This window comes from Urocitellus parryii, chromosome 9 (assembly GCF_045843805.1).
Source record: "Urocitellus parryii isolate mUroPar1 chromosome 9, mUroPar1.hap1, whole genome shotgun sequence".
In the NCBI taxonomy this organism is placed as follows: domain Eukaryota; kingdom Metazoa; phylum Chordata; class Mammalia; order Rodentia; family Sciuridae; genus Urocitellus; species Urocitellus parryii.
In genome coordinates, this window is record NC_135539.1 from 107,044,692 (window position 1) to 107,060,456 (window position 15,765).

The following is a 15,765-nucleotide window of genomic DNA, read 5'->3' on the forward strand; positions in this document are numbered from 1 at the left end:
TTCATTGCATATCTAATGCTGATAGAGGGGAAAACCGCAAGGCCTCAGCATTTCTTCCTTGCTGGTATTGGTCAAGACCCCTTCTGAAATGGGAGTCTTATCATCTATTGTCAGACAAAGGTAGTCAGAGAAAGGTGGAGAAGGTTAGAGTTTCTATGACCACTGTAGAAAAGAGAAATTCTAGTTTCTATGGCCTGCCTTGGGGAGGAAGTTATAAGCCAGGAACCTTAGACAGAAACTAAAATATATATATCATAATATCATAGTCAGTAATATGATTTTATGGAGATTATAATACCCTTCACTCTTTTAATACACTTATACACCTTAGTTTTATCATATTTTTTTGTCCATTTTCCAGTTGGTAAACATTTAAACTGTAATAAACATCCTTTATATGTACATCTTTGCCTATTTGAACAATCCTATTTGGATTCTTTTTTTTTTTAAGAGAGAGAGAATTTTTAATATTTATTTTTTAGTTTTCGGCGGACCCAACATCCCCACCTGCATGCAGTGCTGAGGCTCGAACCCGGGCTGCACGCATGCCAGGTGAGCACGCCACCGCCTGAGCCACATCCCCAGCCCCCTATTTGGATAAATTTTAGGAAATAGAACTTCTAGATCAGAGATATGACCATTTTATATTAATGGATAGTTTGGGATTGTAGAAATGTTATATTAACTTTCTGATTTTTATAGAAAATGAACTTGGTTCTAAATTTTCGAACATTTTAGCTAGGTGACATATAATAATATATACCATTTTTTTGTGATGGAAAATGCCTAGTCATGTAAAAATATTTAAAACAAAACTTTGAAACTCTTTATTCTTACAGTGATGGAATGGGGGGAAGATATTAAAGCAATTTCAGAAGATGAAGCTATGATGTTGGTAAACCATCAGGCAACAGGAGATGTGTGCACACTGATGATGTGCCTACAGGACAAAGGACGGGTAAGCCATTCTGAAGGCAATAGGTGGATATCCAGAAGGGAATGCAAGAAAGAATCAATTTAAGTGTCTTACAGACTTAAACTTAACATGTATACTTTTCCTGAAAATTTAGAAAATATTAAAAAATAATAATAAGCTACTCCAGGAGGAGAATTTAGAGATGGAGAGAGAGAGACACACACACACACACACACACACACACACAAAACTGGGATAATGTGAATTATATCTCTTTAAACTGTTTTAAAAAATACTAAGTGGGGTGAAAGCAAAGCTGATAAAATTCAAATTAAGGACTGTCTTGAAGTGGATTGGTGGATTGCCAGTTTGAGAAGTACAAATACGAAAAGAAGAGAGGAGAGTAAAATTAGCCAGTTAATTAGGTGTTCTTGGGGATCTTTAGCCAGAAGAAAATAAGGTCATTATTACTTTGGATTTTATTTACAAAGTCCATTGGGAGGTAAGATATTATGCTTACTTTATCCAGTGTTACTAAGGCCATGTTTTACATTGCTTCAGTTAGAAGGGTCACCTAAAACAAATAACAAATTCAGTAAGATAGGTATAATGAATGTGAGATTTGTATGTGTAATTCTGTCCTAGTTTATTTTAGGGGAAATAATTCAAACTGACTGAAAAGGTGAATCCACTATAAATGAAAGATTAAACAAGAAAAATAATTTTGGTATTTTAAGCCACTTAAATTGTAGACACTTCATAAATACTGTGTATAGTTAAAATGTTTTATAGGTTCTATCCAGTTACTTCTTGTTTTTTGTTTTTTACTTGGGACACTTTTCAACAAATTTCATTTAGTTAAATTGGATTTATTTAAACAAAGTAGTTATCATTGCAAAGCAAAACAAAAATGAATAATGAGATACTGGTGTTTATTTTACTCTGTATTAATTGACATGGTGACTCAGTTCTTCACTGGGCACAAATCTTTCTTTTTCTTAAATTAAAAACATGTTTAAAGTAATTTAATACAATAAAGCTGATGGAGTAGTTATTTCACTGAAAAAATAAGGCAGAGCTGTTGTTACATTATGTTGTCTGTGGGATTTTATGATGCTTTATAAAAGCAGCACATGAGTGTCAATGTTCAGTTTTTTCCTTATGAGAGTTACATAATTTGGTTTTTTAGTGTTTACATTTATTATTCCCATAAGAGACCAAAGTAAAGCTCATTGCATTCTACTCTGAGGTAGTAACTTTCACTTTATTTAAAGTTTATAAAAAGAAAATCTATTTCCTCAGTAGGAAAGAAATTAACAAATTAATTAATTAGATCCTGTTTATACTTTTAATTTTTAAATTTACTTGAAGTCATCCGCTCTCAGTATGGGAATTAACTCACATAAACAACAGAGAATATTTTGTGATTAAGACATCACAAATTATTGAAGCATTTCAAATAGTTTTATGTTGACAAAGAGTATGACCTTGTATAAACTAACAAATATTCTTTATAACATAATAGAATGTAAAAATTATTTTATTAAGATATTTTTAAATGTTCTCTTATTTTAAACATTAGCTTTTAATATTCTAACCATTAAGGTACACTCACATTTATAAATCTTTAGTACTTATTAATTAAATGTATGGCCTTCATTTAACTTTAACAATTTTATTTTATTGATTTAATATAATTTTATAAGATAAAAATTGTCAGGGACCTTGTTTAAGGTAAAACAAATTTGAAATCATTAAGTCCAAATCAAAAAAATTAATTAATTTGGATTCATTTGTTATACAGTGATATGTATTTATGTGTATATATACTCATATTCTAGTTTTCTACCTAGTACTTAAGATTCCAACCCTTGGAATCAAGATCTGCGATTTTTCATGTAGACTTTATTAGTACCTATGTTATATTTGTAGAAAGAGCATTAGATTTAAAATATTTAGGTTAATTAAGAATACTTAATGCTTGGATGACTATGTTTAAAATTTGAAGCCTTGGCAAGATTATAGTCTGGTTACTTCTATACAATATTTAATTATCTCTTGTTTTTAAATATTTTAGGCTGTTGCTCAGTTAATATGGTTGATGGATCATATTTTTAAGTACACCAACTTTGGAATTGTTTCTCTAATTCATGGAGACTTCTTTATAAGGCAGGTAAGTGATGAACATTTCTTCCCCACGATAAAAGTCTGAATGAATAGTCTGGTCAGACTGATTCTTCATTATGAAAAGGTACATAAGAAAGCCAACTATAATAGGTAGTCAGTTCTAGTGTTTCAGGGAGTCCTTCCTCTAGGTCTTTCTTCCATAAACATTTACTTTAATGTGAATTTGAGTGTGCCTGAGTAATAAGATACTTACAATGCAAATATTTTAACCTCTACTACCCTTCCATATAGAGGATACAATTCAGTTTAATAAACATTTATCAAACGTTCATTATATTCCCTGCTCTTCAGCTTCTTAGTTATATGAATTGGGAAAATTACTTAACCAGCTCAAAGTTCCCTTATTTTTCAAATGAAGATAATATAGTAACACCCCAGATAGTTATTGTGGGGATTAAATGAAGTAATGTAGGTAAAACACTCGGAACAGTGCTTGCTGCCCTTATCATGTTTACCACTATCATCATCTTTATTATCACTATAATTTTGATCTATAAGGGCCTGTTATATGATATAGAAGATATCTTAATTACCAGTAGGGAGATTATTACATCTTCATAATTGTTGTCATCATCATCATCAGAAATATTTTGGGAATTTGTTTTAGGGAAATGAGTATCAGATTTTTTCTGTGAACTCAGAAAAACTTGAGAGGATAAAATGATATTTGGCATAAATTTTAAAGAATTGTTATGGATTTTGATGGACAAACATGGATTGAGGAAGATCCCAAGCATGAGGAATAGTTTAGTGCAGTAGAAAGAATCATAACATTTTATTCAGTCAGTGTTACATTATATTTCCCTGGTATGGTACTAGTATTATAAACCTGATTTTCTCAAAAGTGGAAAACCTAGATGTGATATGTAAGAGTTTTCATGTGTGCTAATGCAACACTTACTTATTGTTTCTATAATGAGCATTTTAATCTGGATTATGCAGTGCTCTGCACATAAATACTTAATGAATAACTCAGGAATCAAATGAAGCCTCTTCTATGAAGCACAAATGCAGAAATAAACTGGAAATGAGTAGAAAACTTTTAAGCTCTGTGAAAAGTGTTATAAAACACATCCATTTTACTCCATACAGTTTTATGTACAGAACCTGTTATTTTCACATGATGTCCAATTACCTAGTGCTTACCATGGTTCTTCTGAGCAAAGACAGATGAAAGTGTGGACTGGAACTTCACGAAGAGGTGGTAGTGGAGATTGGTCAGGAGGTCAGGACAAAGTAAACAGTAACCACAACAAAAAACCTAACACTAATATCTCAGAGAAGGTAGTAGGACTGACAGAAAGCTTTGCAGTCTAGGGGGTCTAGTGGAAAAAGTAGCCAAGCCTCTTACAACATGGGGTCTGAGGAAATTATTGACTTATAGTGTAGTATAACAGTTGATCTTAGTGATCATGATCCTTAAACATCAAGAAAGTGCTAAATTATCAGTGTAATTCAAGAGAATTAAAAATAAAAAATTATGTACACCAAACTATTTTTGTGGCTATTGCAATATGAAGTTTGTATATATAAAACTACATTTCACAGTATGTGGGAAATTGCCAAATCCATTTCTAAAGAGCAACATTTTTTCCCTATAGATTAGTAATGAAAATTTGTAACATGGAAGGAGAATTGGAATAGAAAAAGTATTAATTTTTTTTTAAATCTTTGGGGCTTTGCTATGAGATAATTTTTGACAAGATTTCCCAAGAATAGTAAAAATATTTTATAAGTAATCTTGGGAACTTAAGCTATTTCAATCATAATCAATTTAGTTTAGTAAACTAAGAACATTTCTTCCTTGTTTTGCATTTGGGATATGTTTAATTTAAAGACTGAATGTGTTGTTGTCCTTGTTGTTATTATTGTTTTTGTTGTTGTTATTATTTGTCCTGGTGATTGAACCCAATGGCACTTTACCACTGAGCTACATCCCCATCCCTTTTTATATTTTATTTTAAGATGGAGTCTTGCTAAGTTGCTGAGACTGGACTCAAACTTGTGGTCCTCCTTCCTTAGCCTCCCTAGTTGCTGGGATTACAGATGTGTGCCATGGCACCTGGCCTGAAAGTGTACTAATTATTTTAAGGAGCTTCTGTAATTATGTTGCCTGGAAATTAGCAAATTGATCATTCTGAAAGACCCTTTGTGATATTTAGTTGTAGGTTTTGGGTCGCCTTATAAGTTTTTCTGGATTCCTGTTTTCAGTCTTCAAGTCATCCATGTTCCTTTGTTTCCCTCACAACTGAAATCAGATATATCAGAAAATCCTAGTAACTTTGCTTTCAACATTTTATTCCCTGTATGTACCCACTTCTCATGAATACTCCTGAGTTGAATCCTTTGAAGCTCCCTTGCAGGAACCTTTACAGTAGTCTCCTAACTTATTTCTTGTAGTCTTTGTGTCACAGGAGCCAGCAGATTTTTTTTCAAATCTAAATAAGATTATAACACTGCCTCATTTAAAATCCAGTGAATTCACATCTTAAACTACCTAGCTATGCATAAGGCCCTTTTCACTTGGTCTCCACCTCCCTCTGCAGTTTCATCTCCTGCCACTGACTACCTCATTCATCTTTTCAGTCATACCAGCTTTGGTACTGTTCTTTGAACATCCTGAGCTTGTCCCTATCCAGATCTTTGTGCTTTTTGTTCTCATTCCTTGGTATATACTTCCTCTTCATGCGGCTTATTCCCTCCCATTAACAGCTCTTTGCTTAAATGATACCTCCCCAAAGCAGCTTTCCCTGACCTTCTTGATTTTTTTCTAGCCTCTTAATCTTTTCTTCCTAACACATTGTTATGGTTTGGATTAGAGGTGACCCCAAAAATCTCCTGTGTTAATGTAGGAATGCTTGGAGGTGAGAAATTGTGTTGTGAGAGCTGTAACCTGATCAGTCCATCCTAGTTTGAATGGGCTGGGTGGTAACTATAGGTGGATGGGGTATAGCTAGAGGAGGTGGGTCACTGGGGGTATGCCCTGGAAGGGTTCATCTTCCCTGAAACCCCTTCCATCTCTCTCTGCTTCCTGGCCACTGCAAGGTCAGCTGCTTTCCTCTCTCTGGCCTGTCAGCCATGATGTGCTGCCTCACCTTGAGCACAGAGGATGGACTTGACTGTCTATGGACTGAGGCCTCTGAAACCATGAGTTCCAAATAAAGTTTCTGTCCCCTGAGTTGTGTTTGTCAAGAATTTTGGTCACAGTGACCAAAAGCTGCTGAAACACACATATCACTGATTCTGATTGAGTGAACACTCCAAATTTACCACTTTCCCAAAACTAGAGTATAATCTCGCTGTTTAATCCTGTCTTTAGAATCTCTGATAGCACTTGGCATATAGTAGGCATTTAGTTTGTAGTTGCTGGATAGGTTAATGACTGAACTTTCTGGGCAATCAGAGCAAGTTACTTTTCCTGCAGAAAGAAAGGTTTGTTTATTAAGTGCTAATAAATTTTCTCTTTTTACTACTGGAGTCATAAAGGGAAATAAGTCAGGGGAAATGACTCTTTTATTCTGTGACTGGATTTGAATTTAGAAATGATTGTTTTTATTTGATCTTACAGCATTTTCATTTTGGATGTAACTGTCCTTACTATTTGTGTATACCTTCTAGGGAAAATCTCATCGTGATCAACAGCTGCTGCTTCTCAAGAAGCACCTAGAAAATAATTATAGGAGCAGAGATCGAAAATGGATTGTTTTGTTTCCCGAAGGGGGCTTCCTCAGGAAGAGGCGAGAAACAAGTCAGGCATATGCCAAGAAAAATAACTTGCCATTTCTTACACATGTCACTTTGCCAAGATTTGGTGCAACAAAAATTATTTTGAGTGTACTTGTAGCACGACAGGAAAATGGAAGTCAAGCAGGAGGAGATGCTAAAGAATTAGGTATGATGGTTTTTAGCATTTCCTGTAAAGGGTTTTCTGGAGTTCCAGAAGGTATAGTTGTTCTTTTTGTGATTTTTGTCAAGTAAAATTAATACTGGGGTAGAATATGAAACTATGATTTTTTTTGATGTTTCTATTTATAAAAACAATATGTATATATTTATCATTTTTATTCAAATAATAGAGAATAAATTTAATGTAGTTGGACAGTATTTATTAAGACCCTTAAAGTGTTAATAAATATAACTCAGTTATTCCACTGAAAATGAAATAATCTCAAGTACAGGCAAAGAAATTTATCACAGAATTGTTTAAAATAGCAAAAAAAATGGAAATAGAAGGTAAGTAATCATCAAATATCCATAAGTGGAGACTACAGTGCAGCCATTATATAGTGGCTTAGCCAGGTGCTCATGGTATACTGTTGAAACACACAACTCTGTGAAACTTGAGTATGAGCTCAAGTCTGTGATCAGTTACCAGTAGGAAATGTGTGAAAGAAAAGATACCCAAATGTTGGCAGTGATTGTTTTTCTAAGTTGTAACATTATGGATAATTTTCCCCAATTCTTAATCCTTTCCTGTATTTTTCAATTTTTAAATAATGAGTATGTATTATTTTTATGGCCAAGAAAAAGATGCAGTCAGCTAGGAAATAGCCTGGTAGATTATGAAGTTTTGTAGAAGGTATTTGTGCCAACAATATGACAACTATCTTGAGCAAGTTTATCTAAGCCACTATTACTGTAAAAATTTGGTGACAAATTATAAATTTAGAAGCTCAGAGAAATTGACTTGGTCTGTTTCCCTACTAGTGGTTTGCTATTCTTTTAATATTCTTTAAATACACTGAAAACTGAAATGATTGACTCTCAGAAATGTGTTTCTAAATGGTGATAAAGAGCAGATGTAGAAATAATGCCCATGAGATTGCCCTGAGTTTGTCTTTCTTCTTTTTTTTTTTTTTTCCACGCAGCTACTTGGCAGTCTGCTCTCTTAATCTTTCATCATCTATTTAAAAGACAAATTGAAAGAGTCTTTTAATAGGAAAGTTAGGTTCAGAATAGCTTCACTACTGGAAAGACACTATAGCAGTGTCAGCCAAGCCCAAACTGGAAGGCCAAGGTCTTCCACACAGGATTAATTGGAACAAGTAACATTGCTGTTTAAATAGTGAACCTGGTCCGAACACTGGTTGTCTAGATCTTGAAGGAAGGACCAATTATCATACTTAATAGCAAAGAAAGATGCCTAATAGTGAAGAAAGATGGTTTCTCTTTTGGAGAGGAAATGTTTATAACAAAGTAATTTATTATTTATCCTACCTTAATTAAAACATTTTTTCCTAGCTGTTTAGAAAAGATCATTAATAGACCTGTAAACTAGTTTTTGTATTTTACTCTTCTCTGTGTTTGGTATTTTTCATTTAATTTTTCTTAGTGTATTTGCTACTATTTTTATCCCCTGTAAATACAAACCATTTCTCATGTGATCCATATGCACATATCAAAATTAAGTTTTGTCTGATTAACTTTAAAAGGATTAGCATATGTGTTTATTGCTTGATTAAGATATTAAGCTGAACTCTGGTATTTTTTCTTATCATTTCAATTTGAAAATGTTCAAGCATCTGAAAGAATTAGACAAAAAGTTTTGTAAAATTTGACAAAAAAATTTTTTTTACAGATTTTCCTGTCTTCAGAATGTTGTTCTAAAATATTTAAAGAATTTAAGGGATATGTATGCATATACACACACACATACCACTGGTTTCTAATGCATATGTTTGGACTTATGCTTGAAAATGAGAATTTTTTTCTTCTTTTCTTTTTGGGGATTCTTAGATACTTCAAACATAGACTTTAAAGTGTAATGGTCTATTCTATCAGCATTCTCTGAAGATTTCCCTCTCCATTCTTGCTCAATTTTGTACTCCATACTGGGAATAAAAATAGTGTACAAAGGGACAAACTAAATGGAGCTTCCCCATCCTTACACTTCAACGGTAGTTATCTGCTGTCCCTTCCAAAAGACAGGAGAGTTTATTGCTTTATTTGCATGTAACTTTTGCTAAAATTGCAGTTCTTTTGCTTTGTTTCTAATAAGAACAGCAACTGACAATAATGTATGTCTAAAAATTCATAATTTTATTGCCATGTTCTTATATTTATTAGTATCTCCAAGTATTGCAAATCTTGGTGTTTGCATTATAATTATATTTAGTGAATGATTTTGTTTCAGTCTGTTTTTCATTTTTGCAATGTGATACTTCTTACCTTTTCATAGGCCAATTTTTTTACAGAAGTGATAAAATATAAATAAGACTTTTAGAATGCATAATTGTACTGAATACCTGAATTATGCATGTGCAGTAGATAACAGTACTCAATTATTTGTTTTGAAATTCATCCATTTTATAAAACAATAAGAAACCCTTAATTTTGTCCTACATGTATTATAGAGCAGTAGCACCAAAGATCATCCTCACTTCTTAAAGCAAAAGCTATATTAATAAACTTTACACTTCTCAAGTGATTGATACCATGTTATTTGCTGCAGATAATATAAAAAGTGATCCAACCTTAAGTAATTTTTTTTCTTTGTTCTCAGAGAACAAATCAAAAGGCCTTCAATGGATAATAGATACAACCATAGCATATCCCAAAGCTGAACCTCTAGATATTCAAACTTGGATCCTTGGATACAGGAAACCAACAGTCACACATGTCCATTACAGGTAAGAACTCTTGGGCTGGGGATGTGGCTCAAGCGGTAGCGCGCTCACCTGGCATGCATGCGGCCCGGGTTCAATCCTCAGCACCACATACAAACAAAGTTGTTGTGTCCACTGAAAACTAAAAAATAAATATTAAAAAATTCTCTCTCTCTCTCCTCTCTCATTCTCTTTAAAAAAAATAAGAACTCTATATTTGTATTCAGTATATATCCAATAGAATGACCTCAGAACAGTGTGAATGTTTTAATATTTAGTTTTTAACCGGACTGTGGAAATAGCTGGCATGGTATGTGTTTACAGGGAATAAAAATTCTACACTGGCTTTTGAATATGGAAAATATCATTTCAAGTACTTATTTTTACTGAGTGACATAAATCTCTAAAAACGATGTTCCAAAGGCACTTTAAATACCCAGTTGCCTGACATTCTTGAGTAAAAGTAACTGAAAGAGCGAACATCAAGTATAAATGTGTAATTACTTGGGTTAGGTAGATATGTATTGATAAGAATGAAATTTGTTTTGAAATCATTAATCCATATAAGAAGTTATGAATGATTAAACTAATTTAATATGATATACATTTTTAATATTTTGGTATGCCAGTGCCATTTGCATAAACAGCAAAAATGTTGAATATTCTGTGCCATCTTCTTGAGATGTTTTAATGTAGATTTTTTTTGGGGAAAGTTTCATGTAAACATGTGAAGGAATTTATATCAAAGCATAGCACTGATAAGGACTGAATATAGTTAATCACTTTATAGTTCATTTAGCTTTACTCTCCTTGTCAGGGACTTCAACCCATGACAGCTAACTTACAAATGTATGAAGGGGTACCAAGGAAAATCACAGTTGCCATAAAGATCCTTCACAATAAGAGGAAAATTGCTCAAATTACATACCCATTGATAATAGGTAGTATTTTTTCATATGTGTAAACCATCAGTATTCTATAAATATCCAGCTGGCTGGGGCTGGGGATGTGGCTCAGGCGGTGGTGCGCTCGCCTGCATGCGTGTGGCTCGGGTTCGATCCTCAGCGCCACATACAGACAAAGATATTGTGTCTGCCAAAAACTGAAAAATAAATATCAAAAATTCTCTTCTCTCTCTCTCTCTCTCTCTCACCTCTCTCTTTAAACAAATAAATAAATAAATAAATATCCAGCTGGGAGGTTTGAAACTTAAACTTTCAACTTAAAATTAAATATTTTTGTTTGGTTTTTGATGTGTACGAGATGACTATGAAATTATAGTTGTTCTAGTGTGTGACTTAATTGCCCAATTAGGAAGTTCATGTGTAATGTAAAAGTATAATTCTTAAGGGCTTTTCTAACTCCATTTCACATATGTTGTACATTTTATTTAAGTTATTGAGCACTTATATACAAGGTGATGTGCTAGGCCCTGGAAGAATTTCTCTAGGAACAGTTTTATTTCATGTAGCCTTCAGTAACTTTTTAAAGTTTATAATCTAACAACAAAGGTCATTGTTAATGCCCAAACTAGCATTATATGGCAGTTGGATATGTGTATTGGATAAAAGAAGATGATATCTTCATTGATATATGTAGATGTCCTAGCAGATCAAACCAAAAAAAAAAACTGAATCAAAGAAAAAAAATTCTATTTTTTGAGCATTATGTTATAGTTGACCCTCTTTTTAGTCAATAAATATAGGAAATTTGGTTTATAAACAATCAAAAAAATGAATGGAATCATGTAGAATCTTAATAATTGAAGAATTGGTCTATTTTTTAGAAAAATTATCAGGAAACAAGAATAGGGCTCTTAAGTCACTTGAAGCAGAGGTTCTTAAGCCTGAGCCTAATGGATGGGCCTCAGATAATTTTTTTAACCAAGTCTGTATGCAAAATTTTTTTGGTTTTATGTATGTTGTGCTTTCTACAGAGAGGATTCACTACTTTAACTTTATTCTCAAAATCATCCATGACCAAAAAAAAAGTTAAGAAACCCTGACCTGGAGAGTAAATCCAAAGTATAGATAGAAGATAGGAACTGTTAGTTTGATATAGAAAAATAATTTATTACCAGATGTAAAAATAATAAAGGAAAGTTCATTGTGTTAGATTAGTAGAGATTCAATTATGGTGTAGAATCATATTCTATCCACTAAAATGCACATTATGCCTGATAATTTATGGGTATATACATACCCTAGGAGTCTTGTTTGGACAGGTGAGGAGATACACTTTCCTTTTCTTCCCAGGAATTTGTAAGACATCATTGTCTGGCTAGAGTTAAGGAAGGGGGATGGACCTGTGTTCCAGTAGGAAAAGGAAAGCAAATGAAAGGGGCAAGACAAAACAGGGGTGTCTGATGTCAGCACAGTACTGAGGTTTTTCAAAAGTTTGTGAAAAGAGACATGGGCCATGTCCTTAGCTCTCAGGAATAAGCTCTATCAACCATAGGCTGACTCTTCATGATTGTTGTAGTCTATCAGGGCACCAATGGAGATGGGAAAAGATATCCTTTCTAGTTCATACTCTGTGTTTGGTTATATTTTTAAAATGTTAATCAAGGTCGAGATGTTTTCAATTAGAGTAAAAGTTTTGAAATGCAACATTAATAATCATATGCATATATATGTATACTTGTGTATGTGTATGTGAATAAATAAGGTTTAGATCTCTTCTCTCTCTTTTTTAAAAATATTTATTTCTTTAGTTTTAGGTGGACACAGTATCTCTATTTCACATTTATGTGGTGCTAAGAATCGAACCCAGTGCCTCACGCACGCTAGGCGAGCACACTACCACTTGAGCCACATCCCCAGCCCTAAATCTCTTCTCTTTTAATGTAAGGAAGTTGGCAGGAAAACTGAATAGTACTGACTGCTTCAACCTAGGAATGGGAGCCCAAAAAGATAAGAAAAGATTGCCTGAAAACCATAATGTTAACTGAAAAACTGCTTTTGCTTGGTGTTATCTTTCTTATCTTCACCTACAGGCAGGTTTTAAAAACATATTTATGCCCTGTATGGCGGCATTATAGCAAGAGCCTGTCTCATAATAGAAAATTTAAAAAGCTGGGCATAGTGGTCCACACCTATAATCCCAGTGACATGAGAGGCTGAGGCAGGAGGATCACAAGATCAAAGCCAGCAATTTAGCAAGGCCCTGAGCAACTAAGCAAGACCCTGTCTCAAAATAAAAAAGGGCTGGGGATGTGGCTCAGTGGTTAAGCGCCCCTTGGTTCAATCCTTGGTACCCAATTTTAGCAATTTAGCAAGGCCCTGAGCAACTAAGCAAGACCCTGGGGATGTGGCTCAGTGGTTAAGCGCCCCTTGGTTCAATCTTTGGTACCCAGTAAACAAACAAACAAAAAATTTATGAATTGATTTTTTTTTTCTGTAATGACATTTTCTCCAAAGCATTATTGTGTTATTCTGTTGTTTGTTTGTTTTTGTATGTGTGTGGGGGGTAATACTAGGGACTGAACCCAGGGGCATGACCACTGAGCCATATCCCCATCCCTATTTTGTATTTTATTTAGAGACAGGGTCTCACTGAGTTGCTTCACTTTTGCTGAGGCTGCTTTGAACTCAGGATCCTTCTATCTCAGCCTCCAGAGCTGCTGGGATTATAGGCATGTGCCTTTGTGCCTGGTTACTATGTTATTCTCAACAACCCCAGCTGACTTTTAAAAAACAACTTAGCAGCCCTCAGTCTTAGAGGGCTTTGGTATAAATGGAGTAGTCAGTACTATTGCTAGTTTTTTAGTCTAATCTTGAGGTGTATGACATATGACGGTCATAAAGTAATTATTCCATTCTATTCAGCCTTGATCAAATCCAGTTTGAAATATATCATGTATTTTAATTTCTCCATTAAAAATGCAATTGGTAGATTATCAAAAGAGGTAAAATATATAAATCCTAGAACTCAAGTACTCCTTAAAAGGAATTCATTTTAGATCAGTGGAAGCAAATTTGGAGATAGCATAATTAAACACAATTCTAAGAAAGTACAAACAGGTTTTTAAAAGTTGAACAATTCATAAGTACTCAATCTGTATTAAATATCTAGATATTTGAGGTGCTTATGTCATACTATAGGTAAATTCCATAGAGAATAGTGACTGTCCTCTCCTGAGTAGTACATTTTGATGCTGCTGAGAACTAAAGAATGTGTTTGGGGTAGCTGGTATACTACAGCATTTCTTACCATCAGAATTCACTTGGGAAATAGGATAGTTGGCATAATTTATTTATTGTTAGTGCTTAATTTTTTATTTCCATAATATATTTATTTGCTCTTCTTGTACATTTTAAGCTACCTAATAATTTCCACTATTTTGTACCTCATTGCAATGAACATAATGTGACTCATGACAACTATATTGACATCTGTGAGTAAAAATGGCATTTTCCCTATAGAGTGACTCCCATCATACTGTGTTAATAAGTTCTTAATTTTTTTTCTCTTTATTTAAACAGGAAGGGAATATCTACACTACCAGAAAGTGCAGCACTTTTTTTTTTTTAATTCTAGATTTTTGTACTGATGTTTAGGAAAAAAAAAATACAAGAATGCAATAGCTTCAAATAGCAGTTTTCTACATTATGTCACTTTTTACTTCTTAGGCTTATGTTGATTTTTAAGATTTCTAAAATCCATGTTATATATAAAATGCTACACAAATACCTAAAATACCACATAGATGAGAAAGTAGCAGCAGATACATAGTGGCAGTTACATAATTGATCCTGTTTTACGAAAAGGTAGTTGTCATTCAAAAGCTGATCTTTTAGGGCAGGTATTTGGAGCTTATTCTTTGGAAGACTTGGGACAAATGATGATTAAGTGCCAAGGCCACTTTGCTAATAACTAAACTCAGTGTATACATGACCAACTTCAGTGAATGAATTATTGTGAGCACCAAATGGTGTACTGGTAAAAAATGTTTTTGACTACAGTGTGCCTTATTTTTATATAAAGTGCAATTATTAAAACATATCAAGTATGTATGAATTACTGATATTCGCTATTACTAAATCAGAATTCCCATATGTCTCAGCCATTTACTATAAAAGATGTCTTTTCTTATTCTTTCATCCCAATATTACATTGTTTAACTAGGGAAGCAGTTTTATATTAGTAGGTATGCAACTACATTATTGAACTTTTTGAAAAGTAAAGGAAGAGCTAAGGCTAAAGTGTGGGAAACATTTGAGAGTATTTCTGTCAAACTAACAGTTTTCTACATTATGTCACTTATTACAGCTTATTACTAGTAGTGAGCACAGCTCACTGCTATTAAGTGGTTAATATAAATATTAAGCATAATTAGATTTTAATTGCAGAGATAGTGTTTAAGGATAAATGCAAAAGTAACTGCTGCTTTAACATAAATATCTCCTGCACTTCAAATTAGGACAGAAAGTGAAAGTTGATTATTTCTTTTGTGCAGAAGTAGCTTATATTTTCAGTTTTAAAAATCTTGAGAAGAAATGTAACCTAAGTGTAGTGGCATAGATTGCTATACAAGCAGAGGTGTTATGTTTATGTCTAATTTGACTAGGGCATGGGTTACTTTGGAGAATGTATTCAGTGTGGGACTTTAGTTCTTGCTTCAGCAGCATATATACTAAAACTGGAATATTTAGGGACTTTGGACAATAACTTATTTTCAATTTGAGGAAGTTAATAAAAAATACATAACTAATTTTTAAAGACAAATATGTTACCTAAAAAGACCAATATCAAGTAATAAAATTGAAACAGCAATGTAAAGACTTCCAACAAAGAAAACTCAGGACCAGATGGATTCTCAGCTGAATTCTACCAAATCTTTAAAGAACTAACACCAGTCTTTCTCAAATTATTCCATGAAATTCAAAGGGAAGAAACAGTATCAAATACATTCTGTGAAGTCAGTATAACCCTGATACCAAAACCAGACAAAGACACATTAAGGAAAGAAAAATATAGGCCAATATCCCTGTATGAACATAGACGTAGAAATCCTTAATATAATATTAGCAAACTGCATTCAAAAACACATCAAGA

At 33.3% G+C, this 15,765-nt stretch overlaps 1 protein-coding gene across 3 annotated transcripts in view; it reads left to right on the top strand.

The window, feature by feature from the left end:
* Window positions 1-15,765, top strand: part of Lpgat1 (lysophosphatidylglycerol acyltransferase 1) — a 72,152-nt gene that overhangs the window by 37,883 nt on the left and 18,504 nt on the right. For all 3 annotated transcript variants that reach the window (XM_026387405.2, XM_026387408.2, XM_026387407.2), the window contains exons 3-6: window positions 840-958; window positions 2,994-3,089; window positions 6,722-6,995; window positions 9,606-9,732. In XM_026387405.2, the coding sequence (XP_026243190.2) occupies window positions 840-958; window positions 2,994-3,089; window positions 6,722-6,995; window positions 9,606-9,732 (616 nt within the window). The remainder of the gene's footprint in view (window positions 1-839; window positions 959-2,993; window positions 3,090-6,721; window positions 6,996-9,605; window positions 9,733-15,765) is intronic.